The 25,562-nt window shown below is 54.2% G+C and overlaps 2 protein-coding genes and 1 pseudogene across 3 annotated transcripts in view; 2 read left to right on the top strand and 1 right to left on the bottom strand.

The window, feature by feature from the left end:
• Nucleotides 1–25,562, top strand: part of LOC309680974 (feather keratin 1-like) — a 283,730-nt pseudogene that overhangs the window by 87,210 nt on the left and 170,958 nt on the right. The window lies entirely within an intron of this gene.
• The window catches only part of LOC309681160 (uncharacterized protein), a gene marked incomplete at both ends in the record, with an annotated part of 195,815 nt that overhangs the window by 42,260 nt on the left and 127,993 nt on the right, over nt 1–25,562 (top strand). The window lies entirely within an intron of this gene.
• On the bottom strand, nt 11,703–12,020 carry LOC309680975 (feather keratin Cos2-3; the record flags this gene model as incomplete). The annotated part of the gene is made up of 1 exon (XM_082494750.1): nt 11,703–12,020. The coding sequence occupies one exon, from the start codon at nt 12,018–12,020 to the stop codon at nt 11,703–11,705; it is 318 nt and encodes a 105-aa protein (XP_082350876.1).

Raw genomic sequence — 25,562 nt, 5'->3', positions numbered from 1 at the left:
AGAAATCCTGGGGCCTTTCAACCCCGTGCTCACAAGAAGCCTTCGTTGGGGAATGGGCATGGCACAAATCTGGAAATGAAAAGGAAATGAAAATGTGCAGGAAATGAAAGCACAGCCCATATCATTAGCTGTGACGGTTTGCATTCAAGATGAGCTTGTCAGGAAATTGTTACCTCTGCAAAGGGTGTCTCTGGTCCTGTGGCCATGAAGGGCAGGTATAAAAGCCAGCGCAAGTCCCTGCTCTCTCATCCATTTCTCTTGCTGCCTTCTCCTTTGCAACCAGGTGAGTCTGAAACCCCTTCTCCTCCTCTTCCAAACTGAGATCTCCACCCGATGGACATCTCAGTGGATGTTGGCTTTGTCATATGTTGGGTCTTGGAGCGCATTGTCAAGACAGAGGGATGCGGGGAGAAGGTCAGCTTACAGAGAGGCTGGGACATGACCGTGGTTTTTTGACTTATGCACTAGGAGAGAGCTTCCCTGGGTCAGATTACTCTTTGTAGGGCCCTGGTCGGATGAGGCAATGAAGACCCTGTGGCTCCTGGCACAGTCTCCAGCTCCCCATTCAATGGTGGCCTTGGCTCCTTTGTGAAAAGGTAACCAGGCCGCTCCTCACCCACCCTTGTGCTCTGCTTCCTCCCTGCTCCTATCCCAGGTGCACCTCCAGCCCAGAGACATGTCCTGCTACAATCAGTGCCTGCCATGCCGGCCCTGTGGCCCGACCCCGCTGGCCAACAGCTGCAATGAGCCCTGTGTCAGGCAGTGCCAGAACTCCACTGTCGTCGTCCAGCCCTCCCCCGTGGTGGTGACCCTGCCCGGACCCATCCTCAGCTCCTTCCCACAGAACACCGTTGTGGGATCCTCCACCTCCGCTGCCGTTGGCAGCATCCTCAGCTGTGATGGAGTGCCCATCAACTCTGGGTGCTGTGACCTTTCTGGCATTTCCAGCCGCTACTGTGGCAGAAGGTGCCCCCCCTGCTAAAGATGTTGGCAATAACTCTGCATAAGGACCCCTAGGAACTCAGAACATGGTACTGGACAGAGCATGAAACTTAGTGCCATAGTTTTAAGAGCAGCTGACCATCTCTGGCTTGCCCTGCAAGGGCAGGCTGAAAGGTGCTAAGCAGCTCTCTTTGAAAACATGGTCGATGTCTGCCTTTCTGTCTTCTACTCACCCTTTTTCTCTCTTTTCTTTGTCTTGAGTTCCCCTCCAAGTGTACCCCAGAAACCAGCCTGGGGAGACCTGCTAGCCTTTGTCCCTTTGCCAGGCAGGTCAACACATGCCCTGTGGGAACTCTGCCACAGGAAAAGGGGAACACATTCTTGGCTGCTCCTGCTGCTCCCCAGGCTGGGGTCACTTGGCATGACCTCATTTCCCTCTTTAGGCTTATTAAAAATTTGCTGCAATGCTGTCCTTGTCCTTTTATGTGATCTTTCCGTCTGTACACTGACTGCTGAAGAAGAAAGCCATTGCTTGGGATGAGAATTAGGTGGGGGCAATAGGGAAGTCTTCATCACTCCTAGAGGCATTGGAGGGTGGGACATATTGCAGTGAGTCCTCTTTCAAGAACTGCCCCTTCAAGCTGAGGAAGACACCCCTAGTTACTCCACAGCCAATGGCAATCAATCCTTGTCTTGCTGCGACTCTGCTCAGAAATACCCCTTTGGCCATGGAGCACATCATGTGAACAGGAATCCTGAAAACCACTGTGCTCCAGAGAGGAACTCTGGGTGTGTGGGAGGCACCAGGGAGGTCAGCAGCCCCACAGGCTCTCGGGGAAGAGTGATCCTCTTGTTTTGGAGGAGGTGTGGTGGGCAAGGAAGCTCATAAGACAATGTTCCCACAGGGCGGGAGGAATGGAAGTCCTCTATCCCTGCAAACCCAACAACCCCTTGGGTGAAGGTAAGCCTGAACAGTGACGGGTACCCAAAGACACAACACTACTCTGTGCTGCCTTGTCTTCCCCAAGTACAGAGCAGCTTTTCTCCAGCCCAGGAATTCTACGACCCACCAATGTCACAAACCAACTCTGGTCTGGAAAGCCACTGTGTGAAAGCAGCTTCAGTGAGGCACAGCAGTGACAGATTTCCGGGGCAGAAACACATCAGCGCAGGAAGAAGACTCAGCTCAAGCGCTGATGGTGCCCTGTGCGGACAGGTGACGTGCACCTGGCTCATTCCTGTGGGCTTGTTTGTGGCAAAGTTGTCAGGAAACGGGCACCGCTCTCATGTTCCTTGTCACGATGCCCAAGGACTGCCATGTGAGGGGACATGCCCGGTCTTTTTCTCTTGTGACCCCCATCTCTCTCTGAGGGTTTCTCATTGCTGCACGCAGGTGGGCTTCTGCTGGGAGGGTTTGGCACTATGGCAACACTAACAGTGCTGTCAGGACAATTCTGCTGGGCTCATGTGCCTCATCCCCTCTCTGTGCAGTTTCTGCGGGCCCTCAGGCAACACCATGAGCTTGTTTGGGGCCCAGCCGTAACCCGGGGAACTCGAGTCCTGTTTTGACAATGTGGTCCCCTGCATCTCCTCAGCAGAGTCTGGAGTTGCTGATGTTTTATAGGCCGTCCGTGAGCGTACTGTTTTTTACATGATTCCTTGCATGCATTTTTTGGCAATGAGCCCATGACCAATGACTGTGCTGCTTCAGGATGAAAGAAATAGAAGAGCTTAAAATAAAGGAGGGATGTTTAGTCCGTGAAAAAGAGATGGGGATGGAGTGAAGGGGTTTTTGGTTTGTTTTTTTTTTTTGGATAGATCTCACCATCCAGCTCTCCCTTAAAGTGGCGAGAAGTTAAATGAATCTTCTCCAAGTCGTCTGTTTCGCCTGTGACGGTGACTGGTCAGTACCCCCTCTGTCTTTATTTCTACCCAAGACTTTTTCACCTTCCTTTCCCCTCCTCTGTTGTTGGGGACGGAGAGAGCAAGGAGCTTGGTGGGTTTGTGGAAGCCAGCCAAGGTCTTTTGGGTTCTGCATCAGCTCTGGGAATTAGAAGGGCCATGAGTCTTTTTCATTTACATGCTTTTTTTCTGCTTTCTCTCTGGGCCATCAGCAGCAGTCTCCTTCTCCCACTGTTGCTGCCCCCAGAAGATGGTGGGCCAATGGTGTCAATGGGCCTCTGTGCTTGTGTACCTGGGAGCTAGTGGCAGGCTTACAGCTTTTCTTTCCCCTGCCATCCATCCCTCCTTGCCTCTCGTCCCCGGCCCATCCACTCCCAGTGTTTCACAGCTAGGTCAGTGCAGAAGATCTCGCCTGTCTTTGGAGTCCCCGATTTCTGAGGTCCAAGCACCAAAGGCTGTTCCCCTTGAGCTGTTGGCTTCAAGAGAGGTGGCAGCTAAGAGCAGGGTCACAGTACAGTTCTCCTCTCTTGGCATCCTTCTGTGCAAAGCTGAGCTCTGGGGAAAGGGCCCTCAGTTCTCCCCTGCCACCCCATTTTCCTTTATGGGCCCCACTGTCGGGAAACCAAGATCCTCTTGCTGCGAGGGGCTGAGGTCAGTGGCCTCAGAGCAAAGCAGAAGGTGGCGGGAGAGTTTCTGCCATGGAAATGTTCTTCCCCTGCTCCCCAGGAGGGGATTGCACTTGCCACGAGCTGCAAAGAGAGAGCATGGGCTGTTGTGATCGGTGCTCTCTCTAGAGTACCATGGCAGGAACCGTCAGTCGCTGGTCTGTGTCATCTTGCAGGCCCACGCAAATAACCTCTTTGTCCTGGAGGTGACTGTCTGATGGGAGCTGGGCATGTGCCAGACACCTCATCCCTGCAAATCTGTGTAATGAACCTCTGGGGTGGCACGGGCCACCGTATGGGTGTGACGGAAGAACTGGGGACTTGCTCTAGCTACCCTTGCCCTTGGATGCGTGCCAGGCCCCCTCCTTCTGGGGATGGGTGGGAAGGGGAGGAGGAGGAGGCTCAGGGCTTTAGCCAAGGTGATTTCTTCTACTGTCCCCTCCTTCCAACCTCGTGGCCGTCTTCCGTCTGACCCTTCTCCCCCAGTACAGCTCCACGCAGAGCAAGAGGGACTGCCTTGAGTGCTTGTGGGGCTGCTGACTTCCCAGGGCCTCCTGCAGCACTGGGGTCCTCCCATGAAGACAGCACAAGTAGTCATCCGCCTCTGTAGGGCGTGCTCTGAGGCCAAGGGCAATATTAGTGGGCAGAGATGCAGCAAGGGAAGGGCTGACGGTGAGTGGCTCTGGAGTAGGCAGGGATGTCTTCCGCAGCTCCAAGGGAAAACGGAACAAAATCCAGTGCAGTGAGTCCCACCCTCCCCTTCCTCCACCTTTTCCCTTGAGCAGACTGCAAGAGGTGCCACAGAAGGAAGGAGGACTCGGAGGCCCAGGCTTGGATGCAGCACAACTTTAATGAGTCTAAAGAGGAAAAGGAGGTGGCTCAGAGGGAGCGCCAGGGGCAGCCACTAAGATGAAGTGCAGCTCCTGCAGGGTGTCCGCCTGCCGGCCCTGCCCAGGGAGGGAGCCCAACGGGTCGCCACTAGGCTGGCAGAGGGAGGTGTTGGCAGGAAAGCCAAGGAAGAGAGAGAAAAGAGTGGAAGAAGGCAACACTGGCCCAAAGCTCTATCTGCAATGCCCCGAAGCTCTATGTTCCTTGCCAGCGTCACATTGTGAGGTCTTGGGAGGTTCTTGCCCAAGGCCGTTGCCAGCAGCTTTAGCAGGGCTGGCATCTGTTGCCACAGTAGCGGCTGGTGATGCAGGAGAGGTCACAGCAGGAAGAGTTGATGGGCACTCCATCACAGCTGAGGATGCTGCCAACAGCAGCGGAGGTGGAGGAGCCCACAACGGTGTTCTGCGGGAAGGAGCTGAGGATGGGTCCGGGCAGGGTCACCACCACGGGGGAGGGCTGGATGACGACGGTGGAGTTCTGGCACTGCCTGACACAGGGCTCATTGCAGCTGTTGGCCAGCGGGGTCGGGCCGCAGGGCTGGCAGGGCTGGCAGCAGGGCTGGCACTTGTCAGAGCAGGACATGTCTCTGGGCTGGAGGTGCACCTGGGAGAGAGGGCAGGGGCAAGCAGAGCACAGGGACACATGAGGAGCAGCACTGCACCCAACCGCAGGGGAGCCAAGGCACCTCCTGGCCCAGCAGATGCTGCCCAGCTCAAAGCCCAGGACCCACCTCAACTCACTCCCAGCCCCTCTCTGCACAAGACCTTCTCTCCCTTTGCCTTCCCATTGCCCATGAGAAGCAGCCCCCAGCCCGGGGCTCAGGCAGCCCATCCCGGCTGAGACATAACATCCAGGAAAGACCTGATCTTGAGGGCAGAGGAGAAGAGGCTTCACACTCACCTGATTCCCAAGGAGCAGGAGGTGAGAGAAGTGGATGAGGGAGCAGAGACTTGGGCTGCCTTTTATAGTAGTTCTGCACTGCCTCAGGCCCACAGGCACCCTTTGTGCAAGTACTAATCTTCTGACAAGTTCACGTCAAATGCCAAACATCCCAGGTAATGGTATGGGCTGTGGCCTGGTTTCCTGCACGGCTGCCTTTTCATTTCCCGGCATGAGCCACGTGCTTTCCCATTTGGAGGCTTCTGTAAGTGCCGGGATGAGAGGCCCATGGATTTCCGGGGCAGAAACACATCAGCACAGGAAGAAGACTCAGCTCAAGCGCTGATGGCGCCCTGTGCGGACAGGTGACGTGCACCTGGCTCATTCCTGTGGGCTTGTTTGTGGCAAAGTTGTCAGGAAACGGGCACCGCTCTCATGTTCCTTGTCACGATGCCCAAGGACTGCCATGTGAGGGGACATGCCCGGTCTTTTTCTCTTGTGACCCCCATCTCTCTCTGAGGGTCTCTCATTGCTGCACGCAGGTGGGCTTCTGCTGGGAGGGTTTGGCACTATGGCAACACTAACAGTGCTGTCAGGACAATTCTGCTGGGCTCATGTGCCTCATTCCCTCTCTGTGCTGTCTCTGCGGGCCCTCAGGCAACACCATGAACTTGTTTGGGGCCCAGCCGTAACCCGGGGAACTCGAGTCCTGTTCTGACAATGTGGTCCCTTGCATCTCCTCAGCAGAGTCTGGAGTTGCTGATGTTTTCCTGGCCGAACAAGAGCGTACAGATTTTTGCACGGTGCCATGCAGGCGTGCATGAGCACACATGTGTCAATCTGCCCTTTTGTGACAGGGGAACTCTCCCCTGGTGTGTCCTTGAGCTCCGCAGAGTACCAGGTTTCCCTTGCCAGGGGGAGCCCATCTGCAGCTGAATGATGGTGCCTTAGGTCTGAGGGAGAGGTGCCCAGAGACCTGAAACGCACTCTCTGCCACCGGTGCCCTCCATTTCTTGCTTTATGTACAGGGAGAAAGGCCCAGAAAGCCTGCCTGGCTGTGGGGATCGTTTTCCCCGAATCGATCCCCTGATGATGCAGTGCTGCTGGGGACTGGGGTGGGACACAGGCTCCTCATGTCCCTGCCAATGCCAGCTGCACTTGTGCAGGTCATCAGCCTGGTGCTGAGTGGGGCAGGGGCCGAGACCTCGCACCACAGTGGTATTGGACTGAAGGGACCGGGGTCTAGTTGTGGCTCTGCTCTGAGATGTAGGAGAATTGGACGGACCCCACTTAGAGGTAGCATAGCTGAGGGCTGCCCCCTTGCCTTTGTTGGCCTTGCTGAGATTATTGCTCCTGGGAGGCTTCCGCCAGGGCCAACTCCCCTTCCCATGGGAGCAGCCTTTAAGCTTATGTTCTAGTGCTTGGCCGCCACCTGAGTTCCACCTGCAGTGGTGACACATCGGTGCCTGTGTCTGGGCATGGATCCACTCATCCGCCGTTGGACCCTGACTTGCGGGTGACTTCCCAGCTTGACGCGAGACCTGCCTTGTCTCTTTGAACCCACCTGCTGATCGCTGCACTTTGTTGAACCCTCATTATTATCATGAGACCTCATCCTCACCTTGACTCACTCACTGGCGCACTGTTGCTGCTTTTTAACTCCGGGTGGCAACTAAGCACCTCACAGCCCCTCCCCCACTCTCCACAAGGGGGTAAGGGGGGGAGAATCAGAAGGGCAAAAGTGAGAAAAATCATGAGTTGACATGAACACACTTTAATACTTAAAGCGTAAATGCAAGAGAACCAGAAAATAACTGAAAGAGAAAGGAAAATAAAAGCAAGAAAAGTGATGCAAAAGAAAACTATTGTTCACCACTACTAAGTGACAGATGCTCAGCCGGTGCCCAAGCTATGGCAACCCCCGCTAACCGCGCCCCCCCCACTTTTATTGTGGAGCACAACATTATACGGGATGGAATATCCCTTTGGTCGGTTGGGGTCAGCTGTCCCAGCTGTGTCCCCTCCCAACTTCTTGGGCGGCTCCAGCCCACTCGCTGGTGGGGCAGTCTAAGGAGCAGACTTGACGCTGAGTAAGCCCTGCTCAGCAACAACCAAAGCATCCCTGTAGTTCCAACACTCTTTTCAGCACAAATCCAAAACATAGCCCCACACCAGCTGCTATGAAGAACCGTCACTCTATCCCAGCCAAAACCGGTACCCTCGCTGACTTGCCTTTCCAGCTTGACCCCAGACATATGGAAGCCAAGAGCCTCAGCCAGGACACAAGCGGCACAACTTACAACTCTGTGCACACTTGCAGACCTCTGATGTTATTGGGGCTTGGGAGAAAAGCTGGCGTAGCTCCCATGTGTGGAGTGGGCGGTGGCTGTGCAAAACGAGAGGCCAAGTTGCAACCCTGTGCTTCCTAAGAGCAGATTTTTGCTCCCTCGGGGACCTGCCAGGCAGAATCCTTTGGGAAAGTGCCCTGGCGGGTCAAAGACGCCGAGCGGGAATGTGCAATACCGCACTTAAGATTTGATGACAATAGCATTAAGAGAATCCCCATCATTAGCTCTAGCTGGCCAACTTGCCAAAGGGACAACCGAGGACATTAGACGGCTGTATTTCTGGAGCATTTATTCCCTAGCTGTAGGCGTGACTAATAGTACCATTTTTGTTAAGATTAGTCAAAGTTACACCTGTCCCTTAATGAAGCCTGGACTGGTTCTTTTCTGTTGAAATCTTTATTCCGCTCATTGTGCCTCATACTCTTTTGGACGCACTCCATATGGTTCCCGTGGCAAGGCTTTGGTAGCAGTGGGAGGAAGGTTGCAGGCATGGTCCCTGTGAGGAGAATCCAGGGGCTGCCCACATGTCTGACAGAGTCAGTTCCAGTTGGCTCCAAAATGTCCAGCGCTGAGCCCATGAGCAATGCTGGTGGCGCTTCCATGAAAACATAGTTGAGAAAGGGCAAAACACTGCACAGCAAGTGAGAAATGAATTGAAAAAAAAAAAAAAAAACAAACACAAAACAATTTGTGAAACAATCCTGCAAACACTGAGGTCAGAGAAGAAGGAAATGGAGGAGGTGCTCCAGACGACGCTGCAGAGATTCCCGGGCGGCCCATGGGAAAGACCACATCCACACCGCAGCCCATGGAGGGTCCCACGTCAGATGTGGTGGAGATTCCCTGCAGGAACTGTGGCCTGTGCAGAGACCTTGCTGAAGCGGGTGCCTGGCAGAACTCTGGCCCCTGGAGAACCCACGCTGGGGCAGTCTTATGTGGAAGGACAGTATCCCATGGACAGGATCCCTGTTGGATCTGGTCTTGAAAGGCTGCAGTTTCTGGGAATATCGCACGCTGGAGACAAGGAAAATTGTGAAGAGGAGACAGCAGCGGAAAGGACCTGCTGAGTACTGACCACAAGCCCCCCTTCCTTATCCCATTGTGGCCAAGTGATAGGACAAGAGGGAACGGGCACAAACTTGAACATAGGAAGTTCCATCTAAACATGAAGAGGGACTTCTTTGCTTTGAGGGTGGCAGAGCACTGGAACACGCTGCTCTTATCGTTTGAGAGGCCCATAACAATTTGTTGTCATTTAGACAATCATTCTATCACCCGATGACCCCTCCCCACCTGGGAAAGGGAAATCAGGAAAAAAAAGAAAACCCGGGAGCTGAAGTATAAACAGATTTAATAGAATAAGATGAGATAATTAACATTAACAGCACTAAAGAACTGATATTGATCCCGACACCAATACAGAATATGCAAAGATTATACTCAGCCAATTATATCAGTAGGAAGCTGATGTGCACTCCCAGCCCTGGACAGCAAATCTCGGATACTGCGAGCCCTACGGCTTCAGGAGGAAGGGAAGGCCTCAGGGGTCTGGCACCAGGGCACGAAGTTCTCAGGATGGCAGCCATCAAGGGAGAGAGAGACAACTTCACTGCAAACTTGCTAATTTATAATGAGTGTGACGTTGATGGTATGAAATAATCCTGTTGGCCAGCTTGGGTCGAGTGCCCGGGTCTCGCTCCTCCTCATCCCTGCACCTGGCTAGCTCAAAAACACTGAGACCTTGAGACCCACACACCATAGCTGGCTGTAAAGTAAATATTTTCACAAATTCAGACACTGGAGTCTTCTAAAAGTGCAGTTTTCCCAAGTATTAGAAGAGAAATTAGTCCTGTGTCTCTCAAACCAGGACAGCTGCCCAGAGGGGTGGTGCAGTCTCCCACTCTGGAGACGTTCCAAACCCACCTGGATGCCGTCCTGTGCAACTGCTGTAGGTGAACCTGCTCTGGCAGGTATAGTTTACAAAAACTTCAGGTTGGACTAGATGATCTCCAGAGGGCCCTTCCAACCCTGACCATCCCGTGATTCGGTGATCCCACTGCTACTGCTTTGGGGTGGAGAGCACAGAAGAACTATGAATGAAGGAGGGAAATTGAGTCTGTGAAGAAGAGATGGGGATGGAGTGAAGCTATTTCAGAATTTTTTGGCTTGTTCTCACGATCCAACTCTCTTTTTAATTGGTGAGAAGTTAAAGGCATCTTCCCCAAGTCAAGTCTGTTTTGCCTGTGACGGTGACTGGTCAGTAACCCCTCTGTCTTTATCTCTACCCCAGCCTTTTTCACCTTCCTTTTCCCCGCTGTGCTGTTGGGGAGGGAGAGGGAGAGAGCAAGGAGCTTGGTGGGTTTGTGGAAGCCAGCCAAGGTCTTTTGGGTTCTGCATCAGCTCTGGGAATTAGAAGGGCCATGAGTCTTTTTCATTTACATGCTTTTTTTCTGCTTTCTCTCTGGGCCATCAGCAGCAGTCTCCTTCTCCCACTGTTGCTGCCCCCAGAAGATGGTGGGCCAATGGTGTCAATGGGCCTCTGTGCTTGTGTACCTGGGAGCTAGTGGCAGGCTTACAGCTTTTCTTTCCCCTGCCATCCATCCCTCCTTGCCTCTCGTCCCCGGCCCATCCACTCCCAGTGTTTCACAGCTAGGTCAGTGCAGAAGATCTCGCCTGTCTTTGGAGTCCCCGATTTCTGAGGTCCAAGCACCAAAGGCTCTTCCCCTTGAGCTGTTGGCTTCAAGAGAGGTGGCAGCTAAGAGCAGGGTCACAGTACAGTTCTCCTCTCTTGGCATCCTTCTGTGCAAAGCTGAGCTCTGGGGAAAGGGCCCTCAGTTCTCCCCTGCCACCCCATTTTCCTTTATGGGCCCCACTGTCGGGAAACCAAGATCCTCTTGCTGCGAGGGGCTGAGGTCAGTGGCCTCAGAGCAAAGCAGAAGGTGGCGGGAGAGTTTCTGCCATGGAAATGTTCTTCCCCTGCTCCCCAGGAGGGGATTGCACTTGCCACGAGCTGCAAAGAGAGAGCATGGGCTGTTGTGATCGGTGCTCTCTCTAGAGTACCATGGCAGGAACCGTCAGTCGCTGGTCTGTGTCATCTTGCAGGCCCACGCAAATAACCTCTTTGTCCTGGAGGTGACTGTCTGATGGGAGCTGGGCATGTGCCAGACACCTCATCCCTGCAAATCTGTGTAATGAACCTCTGGGGTGGCACGGGCCACCGTATGGGTGTGACGGAAGAACTGGGGACTTGCTCTAGCTACCCTTGCCCTTGGATGCGTGCCAGGCCCCCTCCTTCTGGGGATGGGTGGGAAGGGGAGGAGGAGGAGGCTCAGGGCTTTAGCCAAGGTGATTTCTTCTACTGTCCCCTCCTTCCAACCTCGTGGCCGTCTTCCGTCTGACCCTTCTCCCCCAGTACAGCTCCACGCAGAGCAAGAGGGACTGCCTTGAGTGCTTGTGGGGCTGCTGACTTCCCAGGGCCTCCTGCAGCACTGGGGTCCTCCCATGAAGACAGCACAAGTAGTCATCCGCCTCTGTAGGGCGTCCTCTGAGGCCAAGGGCAATATTAGTGGGCAGAGATGCAGCAAGGGAAGGGCTGACGGTGAGTGGCTCTGGAGTAGGCAGGGATGTCTTCCGCAGCTCCAAGGGAACACGGAACAAAATCCAGTGCAGTGAGTCCCACCCTCCCCTTCCTCCACCTTTTCCCTTGAGCAGACTGCAAGAGGTGCCACAGAAGGAAGGAGGACTCGGAGGCCCAGGCTTGGATGCAGCACAACTTTAATGAGTCTAAAGAGGAAAAGGAGGTGGCTCAGAGGGAGCGCCAGGGGCAGCCACTAAGATGAAGTGCAGCTCCTGCAGGGTGTCCGCCTGCCGGCCCTGCCCAGGGAGGGAGCCCAACGGGTCGCCACTAGGCTGGCAGAGGGAGGTGTTGGCAGGAAAGCCAAGGAAGAGAGAGAAAAGAGTGGAAGAAGGCAACACTGGCCCAAAGCTCTATCTGCAATGCCCCGAAGCTCTATGTTCCTTGCCAGCGTCACATTGTGAGGTCTTGGGAGGTTCTTGCCCAAGGCCGTTGCCAGCAGCTTTAGCAGGGCTGGCATCTGTTGCCACAGTAGCGGCTGGTGATGCAGGAGAGGTCACAGCAGGAAGAGTTGATGGGCACTCCGTCACAGCTGAGGATGCTGCCAACAGCAGCGGAGGTGGAGGAGCCCACAACGGTGTTCTGCGGGAAGGAGCTGAGGATGGGTCCGGGCAGGGTCACCACCACGGGGGAGGGCTGGATGACGACGGTGGAGTTCTGGCACTGCCTGACACAGGGCTCATTGCAGCTGTTGGCCAGCGGGGTCGGGCCGCAGGGCTGGCAGGGCTGGCAGCAGGGCTGGCACTTGTCGTAGCAGGACATGTCTCTGGGCTGGAGGTGCACCTGGGAGAGAGGGCAGGGGCAAGCAGAGCACAGGGACACATGAGGAGCAGCACTGCACCCAACCGCAGGGGAGCCAAGGCACCTCCTGGCCCAGCAGATGCTGCCCAGCTCAAAGCCCAGGACCCACCTCAACTCACTCCCAGCCCCTCTCTGCACAAGACCTTCTCTCCCTTTGCCTTCCCATTGCCCATGAGAAGCAGCCCCCAGCCCGGGGCTCAGGCAGCCCATCCCGGCTGAGACATAACATCCAGGAAAGACCTGATCTTGAGGGCAGAGGAGAAGAGGCTCCACACTCACCTGATTCCCAAGGAGCAGGAGGTGAGAGAAGTGGATGAGGGAGCAGAGACTTGGGCTGCCTTTTATAGTAGTCCTGCACTGCCTCAGGCCCACAGGCACCCTTTGTGCAAGTGCTAATCTTCTGACAAGTTCACGTCAAATGCCAAACATCCCAGGTAATGGTATGGGCTGTGGCCTGGTTTCCTGCACGGCTGCCTTTTCATTTCCCGGCATGAGCCACGTGCTTTCCCATTTGGAGGCTTCTGTAAGTGCCGGGATGAGAGGCCCATGGATTTCCGGGGCAGAAACACATCAGCACAGGAAGAAGACTCAGCTCAAGCGCTGATGGCGCCCTGCACGGACAGGTGACGTGCACCTGGCTCATTCCTGTGGGCTTGTTTGTGGCAAAGTTGTCAGGAAACGGGCACCGCTCTCATGTTCCTTGTCACGATGCCCAAGGACTGCCATGTGAGGGGACATGCCCGGTCTTTTTCTCTTGTGACCCCCATCTCTCTCTGAGGGTCTCTCATTGCTGCACGCAGGTGGGCTTCTGCTGGGAGGGTTTGGCACTATGGCAACACTAACAGTGCTGTCAGGACAATTCTGCTGGGCTCATGTGCCTCATCCCCTCTCTGTGCAGTCTCTGCGGGCCCTCAGGCAACACCATGAACTTGTTTGGGGCCCAGCCGTAACCCGGGGAACTCGAGTCCTGTTCTGACAATGTGGTCCCTTGCATCTCCTCAGCAGAGTCTGGAGTTGCTGATGTTTTCCTGGCCGAACAAGAGCGTACAGATTTTTGCACGGTGCCATGCAGGCGTGCATGAGCACACATGTGTCAATCTGCCCTTTTGTGACAGGGGAACTCTCCCCTGGTGTGTCCTTGAGCTCCGCAGAGTACCAGGTTTCCCTTGCCAGGGGGAGCCCATCTGCAGCTGAATGATGGTGCCTTAGGTCTGAGGGAGAGGTGCCCAGAGACCTGAAATGCACTCTCTGCCACCGGTGCCCTCCATTTCTTGCTTTATGTACAGGGAGAAAGGCCCAGAAAGCCTGCCTGGCTGTGGGGATCGTTTTCCCTGAATCGATCCCCTGATGATGCAGTGCTGCTGGGGACTGGGGTGGGACACAGGCTCCTCATGTCCCTGCCAATGCCAGCTGCACTTGTGCAGCTCATCAGCCTGGTGCTGAGTGGGGCAGGGGCCGAGACCTCGCACCACAGTGGTATTGGACTGAAGGGACCGGGGTCTAGTTGTGGCTCTGCTCTGAGATGTAGGAGAATTGGACGGACCCCACTTAGAGGTAGCATAGCTGAGGGCTGCCCCCTTGCCTTTGTTGGCCTTGCTGAGATTATTGCTCCTGGGAGGCTTCCGCCAGGGCCAACTCCCCTTCCCATGGGAGCAGCCTTTAAGCTTATGTTCTAGTGCTTGGCCGCCACCTGAGTTCCACCTGCAGTGGTGACACATCGGTGCCTGTGTCTGGGCATGGATCCACTCATCCGCCGTTGGACCCTGACTTGCGGGTGACTTCCCAGCTTGACGCGAGACCTGCCTTGTCTCTTTGAACCCACCTGCTGATCGCTGCACTTTGTTGAACCCTCATTATTATCATGAGACCTCATCCTCACCTTGACTCACTCACTGGCGCACTGTTGCTGCTTTTTAACTCCGGGTGGCAACTAAGCACCTCACAGCCCCTCGCCCACTCTCCACAAGGGGGAAAGGGGGGGAGAATCAGAAGGGCAAAAGTGAGAAAAATCATGAGTTGACATGAACACACTTTAATACTTAAAGCGTAAATGCAAGAGAACCAGAAAATAACTGAAAGAGAAAGGAAAATAAAAGCAAGAAAAGTGATGCAAAAGAAAACTATTGTTCACCACTACTAAGTGACAGATGCTCAGCCGGTGCCCAAGCTATGGCAGCCCCCGCTAACCGCGCCCCCCCACTTTTATTGTGGAGCACAACATTATACGGGATGGAATATCCCTTTGGTCGGTTGGGGTCAGCTGTCCCAGCTGTGTCCCCTCCCAACTTCTTGGGCGGCTCCAGCCCACTCGCTGGTGGGGCAGTCTAAGGAGCAGACTTGACGCTGAGTAAGCCCTGCTCAGCAACAACCAAAGCATCCCTGTAGTTCCAACACTCTTTTCAGCACAAATCCAAAACATAGCCCCACACCAGCTGCTATGAAGAACCGTCACTCTATCCCAGCCAAAACCGGTACCCTCGCTGACTTGCCTTTCCAGCTTGACCCCAGACATATGGAAGCCAAGAGCCTCAGCCAGGACACAAGCGGCACAACTTACAACTCTGTGCACACTTGCAGACCTCTGATGTTATTGGGGCTTGGGAGAAAAGCTGGCGTAGCTCCCATGTGTGGAGTGGGCGGTGGCTGTGCAAAACGAGAGGCCAAGTTGCAACCCTGTGCTTCCTAAGAGCAGATTTTTGCTCCCTCGGGGACCTGCCAGGCAGAATCCTTTGGGAAAGTGCCCTGGCGGGTCAAAGACGCCGAGCGGGAATGTGCAATACCGCACTTACGATTTGATGACAATAGCATTAAGAGAATCCCCATCATTAGCTCTAGCTGGCCAACTTGCCAAAGGGACAACCGAGGACATTAGACGGCTGTATTTCTGGAGCATTTATTCCCTAGCTGTAGGCGTGACTAATAGTACCATTTTTGTTAAGATTAGTCAAAGTTACACCTGTCCCTTAATGAAGCCTGGACTGGTTCTTTTCTGCTGAAATCTTTATTCCGCTCATTGTGCCTCATACTCTTTTGGACGCACTCCATATGGCTCCCGTGGCAAGGCTTTGGTAGCAGTGGGAGGAAGGTTGCAGGCATGGTCCCTGTGAGGAGAATCCAGGGGCTGCCCACATGTCTGACAGAGTCAGTTCCAGTTGGCTCCAAAATGTCCAGCGCTGAGCCCATGAGCAATGCTGGTGGCGCTTCCATGGAAACATAGTTGAGAAAGGGCAAAACACTGCACAGCAAGTGAGGAATGAATTGAAAAAAAAAAAAAAAAAAACAAACACAAAACAATTTGTGAAACAATCCTGCAAACACTGAGGTCAGAGAAGAAGGAAATGGAGGAGGTGCTCCAGACGACGCTGCAGAGATTCCCGGGCGGCCCATGGGAAAGACCACATCCACACTGCAGCCCATGGAGGGTCCCACGTCAGATGTGGTGGAGATTCCCTGCAGGAACTGTGGCCTGTGCAGAGACCTTGCTGAAGCAGGCGCCTGGCAGAACTCTGGCCCCTGGAGAACCCACGCTGGGGCAGTCTTATGTGGAAGGACTGTATCCCATGGACAGGATCCCTGTTGGATCTGGTCTTGAAAGGCTGCAGTTTCTGGGAATATCGCACGCTGGAGACAAGGAAAATTGTGAAGAGGAGACAGCAGCGGAAAGGACCTGCTGAGTACTGACCACAAGCCCCCCTTCCTTATCCCATTGTGGCCAAGTGATAGGACAAGAGGGAACGGGCACAAACTTGAACATAGGAAGTTCCATCTAAACATGAAGAGGGACTTCTTTGCTTTGAGGGTGGCAGAGCACTGGAACACGCTGCTCTTATCGTTTGAGAGGCCCATAACAATTTGTTGTCATTTAGACAATCATTCTATCACCCGATGACCCCTCCCCACCTGGGAAAGGGAAATCAGGAAAAAAAAGAAAACCCGGGAGCTGAAGTATAAACAGATTTAATAGAATAAGATGAGATAATTAACATTAACAGCACTAAAGAACTGATATTGATCCCGACACCAATACAGAATATGCAAAGATTATACTCAGCCAATTATATCAGTAGGAAGCTGATGTGCACTCCCAGCCCTGGACAGCAAATCTCGGATACTGCGAGCCCTACGGCTTCAGGAGGAAGGGAAGGCCTCAGGGGTCTGGCACCAGGGCACGAAGTTCTCAGGATGGCAGCCATCAAGGGAGAGAGAGCCAACTTCACTGCAAACTTGCTAATTTATAATGAGTGTGACGTTGATGGTATGAAATAATCCTGTTGGCCAGCTTGGGTCGAGTGCCCGGGTCTCGCTCCTCCTCATCCATGCACCTGGTTAGCTCAAAAACACTGAGACCTTGAGACCCACACACCATAGCTGGCTGTAAAGTAAATATTTTCACAAATTCAGACACTGGAGTCTTCTAAAAGTGCAGTTTTCCCAAGTATTAGAAGAGAAATTAGTCCTGTGTCTCTCAAACCAGGACAGCTGCCCAGAGGGGTGGTGCAGTCTCCCACTCTGGAGACGTTCCAAACCCACCTGGATGCCGTCCTGTGCAACTGCTGTAGGTGAACCTGCTCTGGCAGGTATAGTTTACAAAAACTTCAGGTTGGACTAGATGATCTCCAGAGGGCCCTTCCAACCCTGACCATCCCGTGATTCGGTGATCCCACTGCTACTGCTTTGGGGTGGAGAGCACAGAAGAACTATGAATGAAGGAGGGAAATTGAGTCTGTGAAGAAGAGATGGGGATGGAGTGAAGCTATTTCAGAATTTTTTGGCTTGTTCTCACGATCCAGCTCTCTTTTTAATTGGTGAGAAGTTAAAGGCATCTTCCCCAAGTCAAGTCTGTTTTGCCTGTGACGGTGACTGGTCAGTAACCCCTCTGTCTTTATCTCTACCCCAGCCTTTTCCACCTTCCTTTTCCCCGCTGTGCTGTTGGGGAGGGAGAGGGAGAGAGCAAGGAGCTTGGTGGGTTTGTGGAAGCCAGCCAAGGTCTTTTGGGTTCTGCATCAGCTCTGGGAATTAGAAGGGCCATGAGTCTTTTTCATTTACATGCTTTTTTTCTGCTTTCTCTCTGGGCCATCAGCAGCAGTCTCCTTCTCCCACTGTTGCTGCCCCCAGAAGATGGTGGGCCAATGGTGTCAATGGGCCTCTGTGCTTGTGTACCTGGGAGCTAGTGGCAGGCTTACAGCTTTTCTTTCCCCTGCCATCCGTCCCTCCTTGCCTCTCGTCCCCGGCCCATCCACTCCCAGTGTTTCACAGCTAGGTCAGTGCAGAAGATCTCGCCTGTCTTTGGAGTCCCCGATTTCTGAGGTCCAAGCACCAAAGGCTGTTCCCCTTGAGCTGTTGGCTTCAAGAGAGGTGGCAGCTAAGAGCAGGGTCACAGTACAGTTCTCCTCTCTTGGCATCCTTCTGTGCAAAGCTGAGCTGTGGGGAAAGGGCCCTCAGTTCTCCCCTGCCACCCCTTTTTCCTTTATGGGCCCCACTGTCGGGAAACCAAGATCCTCTTGCTGCGAGGGGCTGAGGTCAGTGGCCTCAGAGCAAAGCAGAAGGTGGCGGGAGAGTTTCTGCCATGGAAATGTTCTTCCCCTGCCCCCCAGGAGGGGATTGCACTTGCCACGAGCTGCAAAGAGAGAGCATGGGCTGTTCTGATCGGTGCTCTCTCTAGAGTACCATGGCAGGAACCGTCAGTCGCTGGTCTGTGTCATCTTGCAGGCCCACGCAAATAACCTCTTTGTCCTGGAGGTGACTGTCTGATGGGAGCTGGGCATGTGCCAGACACCTCATCCCTGCAAATCTGTGTAATGAACCTCTGGGGTGGCACGGGCCACCGTATGGGTGTGACGGAAGAACTGGGGACTTGCTCTAGCTACCCTTGCCCTTGGATGCGTGCCAGGCCCCCTCCTTCTGGGGATGGGTGGGAAGGGGAGGAGGAGGAGGCTCAGGGCTCTAGCCAAGGTGATTTCTTCTACCGTCCCCTCCTTCCAACCTCGTGGCCGTCTTCCGTCTGACCCTTCTCCCCCAGTACAGCTCCACGCAGAGCAAGAGGGACTGCCTTGAGTGCTTGTGGGGCTGCTGACTTCCCAGGGCCTCCTGCAGCACTGGGGTCCTCCCATGAAGACAGCACAAGTAGTCATCCGCCTCTGTAGGGCGTGCTCTGAGGCCAAGGGCAATATTAGTGGGCAGAGATGCAGCAAGGGAAGGGCTGACAGTGAGTGGCTCTGGAGTAGGCAGGGACGTCTTCCACAGCTCCAAGGGAAAACGGAACAAAATCCAGTGCAGTGAGTCCCACCCTCCCCTTCCTCCACCTTTTCCCTTGAGCAGACTGCAAGAGGTGCCACAGAAGGAAGGAGGACTCGGAGGCCCAGGCTTGGATGCAGCACAACTTTAATGAGTCTAAAGAGGAAAAGGAGGTGGCTCAGAGGGAGCGCCAGGGGCAGCCACTAAGATGAAGTGCAGCTCCTGCAGGGTGTCCGCCTGCCGGCCCTGCCCAGGGAGGGAGCCCAACGGGTCGCCACTAGGCTGGCAGAGGGAGGTGTTGGCAGGAAAGCCAAGGAAGAGAGAGAAAAGAGTGGAAGAAGGCAACACTGGCCCAAAGCTCTATCTGCAATGCCCCGAAGCTCTATGTTCCTTGCCAGCGTCACATTGTGAGGTCTTGGGAGGTTCTTGCCCAAGGCCGTTGCCAGCAGCTTTAGCAGGGCTGGCATCTGTTGCCACAGTAGCGGCTGGTGATGCAGGAGAGGTCACAGCAGGAAGAGTTGATGGGCACTCCGTCACAGCTGAGGATGCTGCCAACAGCAGCGGAGGTGGAGGAGCCCACAACGGTGTTCTGCGGGAAGGAGCTGAGGATGGGTCCGGGCAGGGTCACCACCACGGGGGAGGGCTGGATGACGACGGTGGAGTTCTGGCACTGCCTGACACAGGGCTCATTGCAGCTGTTGGCCAGCGGGGTTGGGCCGCAGGGCCGGCAGCAGGGCTGGCAGGGCTGGCAGCAGGGCTGGCACTTGTCAGAACAGGACATGTCTCTGGGCTGGAGGTGCACCTGGGAGAGAGGGCAGGGGCAAGCAGAGCACAGGGACACATGAGGAGCAGCACTGCACCCAACCGCAGGGGAGCCAAGGCACCTCCTGGCCCACCAGATGCTGCCCAGCTCAAAGCCCAGGACCCACCTCAACTCACTCCCAGCCCCTCTCTGCACAAGACCTTCTCTCCCTTTGCCTTCCCATTGCCCATGAGAAGCAGCCCCCAGCCCGGGGCTCAGGCAGCCCATCCCGGCTGAGACATAACATCCAGGAAAGACCTGATCTTGAGGGCAGAGGAGAAGAGGCTCCACACTCACCTGATTCCCAAGGAGCAGGAGGTGAGAGAAGTGGATGAGGGAGCAGAGACTTGGGCTGCCTTTTATAGTAGTCCTGCACTGCCTCAGGCCCACAGGCACCCTTTGTGCAAGTACTAATCTTCTGACAAGTTCACGTCAAATGCCAAACATCCCAGGTAATGGTATGGGCTGTGGCCTGGTTTCCTGCACGGCTGCCTTTTCATTTCCCGGCATGAGCCACGTGCTTTCCCATTTGGAGGCTTCTGTAAGTGCCGGGATGAGAGGCCCATGGATTTCCGGGGCAGAAACACATCAGCACAGGAAGAAGACTCAGCTCAAGCGCTGATGGCGCCCTGTGCGGACAGGTGACGTGCACCTGGCTCATTCCTGTGGGCTTGTTTGTGGCAAAGTTGTCAGGAAACGGGCACCGCTCTCATGTTCCTTGTCACGATGCCCAAGGACTGCCATGTGAGGGGACATGCCCGGTCTTTTTCTCTTGTGACCCCCATCTCTCTCTGAGGGTCTCTCATTGCTGCACGCAGGTGGGCTTCTGCTGGGAGGGTTTGGCACTATGGCAACACTAACAGTGCTGTCAGGACAATTCTGCTGGGCTCATGTGCCTCATTCCCTCTCTGTGCAGTCTCTGCGGGCCCTCAGGCAACACCATGAACTTGTTTGGGGCCCAGCCGTAACCCGGGGAACTCGAGTCCTGTTCTGACAATGTGGTCCCTTGCATCTCCTCAGCAGAGTCTGGAGTTGCTGATGTTTTCCTGGCCGAACAAGAGCGTACAGATTTTTGCACGGTGCCATGCAGGCGTGCATGAGCACACATGTGTCAATCTGCCCTTTTGTGACAGGGGAACTCTCCCCTGGTGTGTCCTTGAGCTCCGCAGAGTACCAGGTTTCCCTTGCCAGGGGGAGCCCATCTGCAGCTGAATGATGGTGCCTTAGGTCTGAGGGAGAGGTGCCCAGAGACCTGAAATGCACTCTCTGCCACCGGTGCCCTCCATTTCTTGCTTTATGTACAGGGAGAAAGGCCCAGAAAGCCTGCCTGGCTGTGGGGATCGTTTTCCCTGAATCGATCCCCTGATGATGCAGTGCTGCTGGGGACTGGGGTGGGACACAGGCTCCTCATGTCCCTGCCAATGCCAGCTGCACTTGTGCAGGTCATCAGCCTGGTGCTGAGTGGGGCAGGGGCCGAGACCTCGCACCACAGTGGTATTGGACTGAAGGGACCGGGGTCTAGTTGTGGCTCTGCTCTGAGATGTAGGAGAATTGGACGGACCCCACTTAGAGGTAGCATAGCTGAGGGCTGCCCCCTTGCCTTTGTTGGCCTTGCTGAGATTATTGCTCCTGGGAGGCTTCCGCCAGGGCCAACTCCCCTTCCCATGGGAGCAGCCTTTAAGCTTATGTTCTAGTGCTTGGCCCCCACCTGAGTTCCACCTGCAGTGGTGACACATCGGTGCCTGTGTCTGGGCATGGATCCACTCATCCGCCGTTGGACCCTGACTTGCGGGTGACTTCCCAGCTTGACGCGAGACCTGCCTTGTCTCTTTGAACCCACCTGCTGATCGCTGCACTTTGTTGAACCCTCATTATTATCATGAGACCTCATCCTCACCTTGACTCACTCACTGGCGCACTGTTGCTGCTTTTTAACTCCGGGTGGCAACTAAGCACCTCACAGCCCCTCGCCCACTCTCCACAAGGGGGAAAGGGGGGGAGAATCAGAAGGGCAAAAGTGAGAAAAATCATGAGTTGACATGAACACACTTTAATACTTAAAGCGTAAATGCAAGAGAACGAGAAAATAACTGAAAGAGAAAGGAAAATAAAAGCAAGAAAAGTGATGCAAAAGAAAACTATTGTTCACCACTACTAAGTGACAGATGCTCAGCCGGTGCCCAAGCTATGGCAGCCCCCGCTAACCGCGCCCCCCCACTTTTATTGTGGAGCACAACATTATACGGGATGGAATATCCCTTTGGTCGGTTGGGGTCAGCTGTCCCAGCTGTGTCCCCTCCCAACTTCTTGGGCGGCTCCAGCCCACTCGCTGGTGGGGCAGTCTAAGGAGCAGACTTGACGCTGAGTAAGCCCTGCTCAGCAACAACCAAAGCATCCCTGTAGTTCCAACACTCTTTTCAGCACAAATCCAAAACATAGCCCCACACCAGCTGCTATGAAGAACCGTCACTCTATCCCAGCCAAAACCGGTACCCTCGCTGACTTGCCTTTCCAGCTTGACCCCAGACATATGGAAGCCAAGAGCCTCAGCCAGGACACAAGCGGCACAACTTACAACTCTGTGCACACTTGCAGACCTCTGATGTTATTGGGGCTTGGGAGAAAAGCTGGCGTAGCTCCCATGTGTGGAGTGGGCGGTGGCTGTGCAAAACGAGAGGCCAAGTTGCAACCCTGTGCTTCCTAAGAGCAGATTTTTGCTCCCTCGGGGACCTGCCAGGCAGAATCCTTTGGGAAAGTGCCCTGGCGGGTCAAAGACGCCGAGCGGGAATGTGCAATACCGCACTTAAGATTTGATGACAATAGCATTAAGAGAATCCCCATCATTAGCTCTAGCTGGCCAACTTGCCAAAGGGACAACCGAGGACATTAGACGGCTGTATTTCTGGAGCATTTATTCCCTAGCTGTAGGCGTGACTAATAGTACCATTTTTGTTAAGATTAGTCAAAGTTACACCTGTCCCTTAATGAAGCCTGGACTGGTTCTTTTCTGTTGAAATCTTTATTCCGCTCATTGTGCCTCATACTCTTTTGGACGCACTCCATATGGCTCCCGTGGCAAGGCTTTGGTAGCAGTGGGAGGAAGGTTGCAGGCGTGGTCCCTGTGAGGAGAATCCAGGGGCTGCCCACATGTCTGACAGAGTCAGTTCCAGTTGGCTCCAAAATGTCCAGCGCTGAGCCCATGAGAAATGCTGGTGGCGCTTCCATGGAAACATAGTTGAGAAAGGGCAAAACACTGCACAGCAAGTGAGGAATGAATTGAAAAAAAAAAAAAAAAAACAAACACAAAACAATTTGTGAAACAATCCTGCAAACACTGAGGTCAGAGAAGAAGGAAATGGAGGAGGTGCTCCAGACAACGCTGCAGAGATTCCCGGGCGGCCCATGGGAAAGACCACATCCACACTGCAGCCCATGGAGGGTCCCACGTCAGATGTGGTGGAGATTCCCTGCAGGAACTGTGGCCTGTGCAGAGACCTTGCTGAAGCAGGCGCCTGGCAGAACTCTGGCCCCTGGAGAACCCACGCTGGGGCAGTCTTATGTGGAAGGACTGTATCCCATGGACAGGATCCCTGTTGGATCTGGTCTTGAAAGGCTGCAGTTTCTGGGAATATCGCACGCTGGAGACAAGGAAAATTGTGAAGAGGAGACAGCAGCGGAAAGGACCTGCTGAGTACTGACCACAAGCCCCCCTTCCTTATCCCATTGTGGCCAAGTGATAGGACAAGAGGGAACGGGCACAAACTTGAACATAGGAAGTTCCATCTAAACATGAAGAGGGACTTCTTTGCTTTGAGGGTGGCAGAGCACTGGAACACGCTGCTCTTATCGTTTGAGAGGCCCATAACAATTTGTTGTCATTTAGACAATCATTCTATCACCCGATGACCCCTCCCCACCTGGGAAAGGGAAATCAGGAAAAAAAAGAAAACCCGGGAGCTGAAGTATAAACAGATTTAATAGAATAAGATGAGATAATTAACATTAACAGCACTAAAGAACTGATATTGATCCCGACACCAATACAGAATATGCAAAGATTATACTCAGCCAATTATATCAGTAGGAAGCTGATGTGCACTCCCAGCCCTGGACAGCAAATCTCGGATACTGCGAGCCCTACGGCTTCAGGAGGAAGGGAAGGCCTCAGGGGTCTGGCACCAGGGCACGAAGTTCTCAGGATGGCAGCCATCAAGGGAGAGAGAGCCAACTTCACTGCAAACTTGCTAATTTATAATGAGTGTGACGTTGATGGTATGAAATAATCCTGTTGGCCAGCTTGGGTCGAGTGCCCGGGTCTCGCTCCTCCTCATCCATGCACCTGGTTAGCTCAAAAACACTGAGACCTTGAGACCCACACACCATAGCTGGCTGTAAAGTAAATATTTTCACAAATTCAGACACTGGAGTCTTCTAAAAGTGCAGTTTTCCCAAGTATTAGAAGAGAAATTAGTCCTGTGTCTCTCAAACCAGGACAGCTGCCCAGAGGGGTGGTGCAGTCTCCCACTCTGGAGACGTTCCAAACCCACCTGGATGCCGTCCTGTGCAACTGCTGTAGGTGAACCTGCTCTGGCAGGTATAGTTTACAAAAACTTCAGGTTGGACTAGATGATCTCCAGAGGGCCCTTCCAACCCTGACCATCCCGTGATTCGGTGATCCCACTGCTACTGCTTTGGGGTGGAGAGCTACTGCTTTGGGGTGGAGAGCACAAAAGAACTATGAATGAAGGAGGGAAACTGAGTCTGTGAAGAAGAGATGGGGATGGAGTGAAGCTATTTCAGAATTTTTTGGCTTGTTCTCACGATCCAGCTCTCTTTTTAATTGGTGAGAAGTTAAAGGCATCTTCCCCAAGTCAAGTCTGTTTTGCCTGTGACGGTGACTGGTCAGTAACCCCTCTGTCTTTATCTCTACCCCAGCCTTTTCCACCTTCCTTTTCCCCGCTGTGCTGTTGGGGAGGGAGAGGGAGAGAGCAAGGAGCTTGGTGGGTTTGTGGAAGCCAGCCAAGGTCTTTTGGGTTCTGCATCAGCTCTGGGAATTAGAAGGGCCATAAGTCTTTTTCATTTACATGCTTTTTTTCTGCTTTCTCTCTGGGCCATCAGCAGCAGTCTCCTTCTCCCACTGTTGCTGCCCTCAGAAGATGGTGGGCCAATGGTGTCAATGGGCCTCTGTGCTTGTGTACCTGGGAGCTAGTGGCAGGCTTACAGCTTTTCTTTCCCCTGCCATCCGTCCCTCCTTGCCTCTCGTCCCCGGCCCATCCACTCCCAGTGTTTCACAGCTAGGTCAGTGCAGAAGATCTCGCCTGTCTTTGGAGTCCCCGATTTCTGAGGTCCAAGCACCAAAGGCTGTTCCCCTTGAGCTGTTGGCTTCAAGAGAGGTGGCAGCTAAGAGCAGGGTCACAGTACAGTTCTCCTCTCTTGGCATCCTTCTGTGCAAAGCTGAGCTGTGGGGAAAGGGCCCTCAGTTCTCCCCTGCCACCCCTTTTTCCTTTATGGGCCCCACTGTCGGGAAACCAAGATCCTCTTGCTGCGAGGGGCTGAGGTCAGTGGCCTCAGAGCAAAGCAGAAGGTGGCGGGAGAGTTTCTGCCATGGAAATGTTCTTCCCCTGCCCCCCAGGAGGGGATTGCACTTGCCACGAGCTGCAAAGAGAGAGCATGGGCTGTTCTGATCGGTGCTCTCTCTAGAGTACCATGGCAGGAACCGTCAGTCGCTGGTCTGTGTCATCTTGCAGGCCCACGCAAATAACCTCTTTGTCCTGGAGGTGACTGTCTGATGGGAGCTGGGCATGTGCCAGACACCTCATCCCTGCAAATCTGTGTAATGAACCTCTGGGGTGGCACGGGCCACCGTATGGGTGTGACGGAAGAACTGGGGACTTGCTCTAGCTACCCTTGCCCTTGGATGCGTGCCAGGCCCCCTCCTTCTGGGGATGGGTGGGAAGGGGAGGAGGAGGAGGCTCAGGGCTCTAGCCAAGGTGATTTCTTCTACCGTCCCCTCCTTCCAACCTCGTGGCCGTCTTCCGTCTGACCCTTCTCCCCCAGTACAGCTCCACGCAGAGCAAGAGGGACTGCCTTGAGTGCTTGTGGGGCTGCTGACTTCCCAGGGCCTCCTGCAGCACTGGGGTCCTCCCATGAAGACAGCACAAGTAGTCATCCGCCTCTGTAGGGCGTGCTCTGAGGCCAAGGGCAATATTAGTGGGCAGAGATGCAGCAAGGGAAGGGCTGACAGTGAGTGGCTCTGGAGTAGGCAGGGACGTCTTCCACAGCTCCAAGGGAAAACGGAACAAAATCCAGTGCAGTGAGTCCCACCCTCCCCTTCCTCCACCTTTTCCCTTGAGCAGACTGCAAGAGGTGCCACAGAAGGAAGGAGGACTCGGAGGCCCAGGCTTGGATGCAGCACAACTTTAATGAGTCTAAAGAGGAAAAGGAGGTGGCTCAGAGGGAGCGCCAGG

Source organism: Vanellus vanellus (assembly GCF_965231255.1).
Source record: "Vanellus vanellus genome assembly, chromosome: 24".
NCBI lineage: Eukaryota > Metazoa > Chordata > Aves > Charadriiformes > Charadriidae > Vanellus > Vanellus vanellus.
The sequence above is the reverse complement of the archived record's forward strand: the minus strand, read 5'-3'. Positions and strand labels throughout refer to the sequence as shown.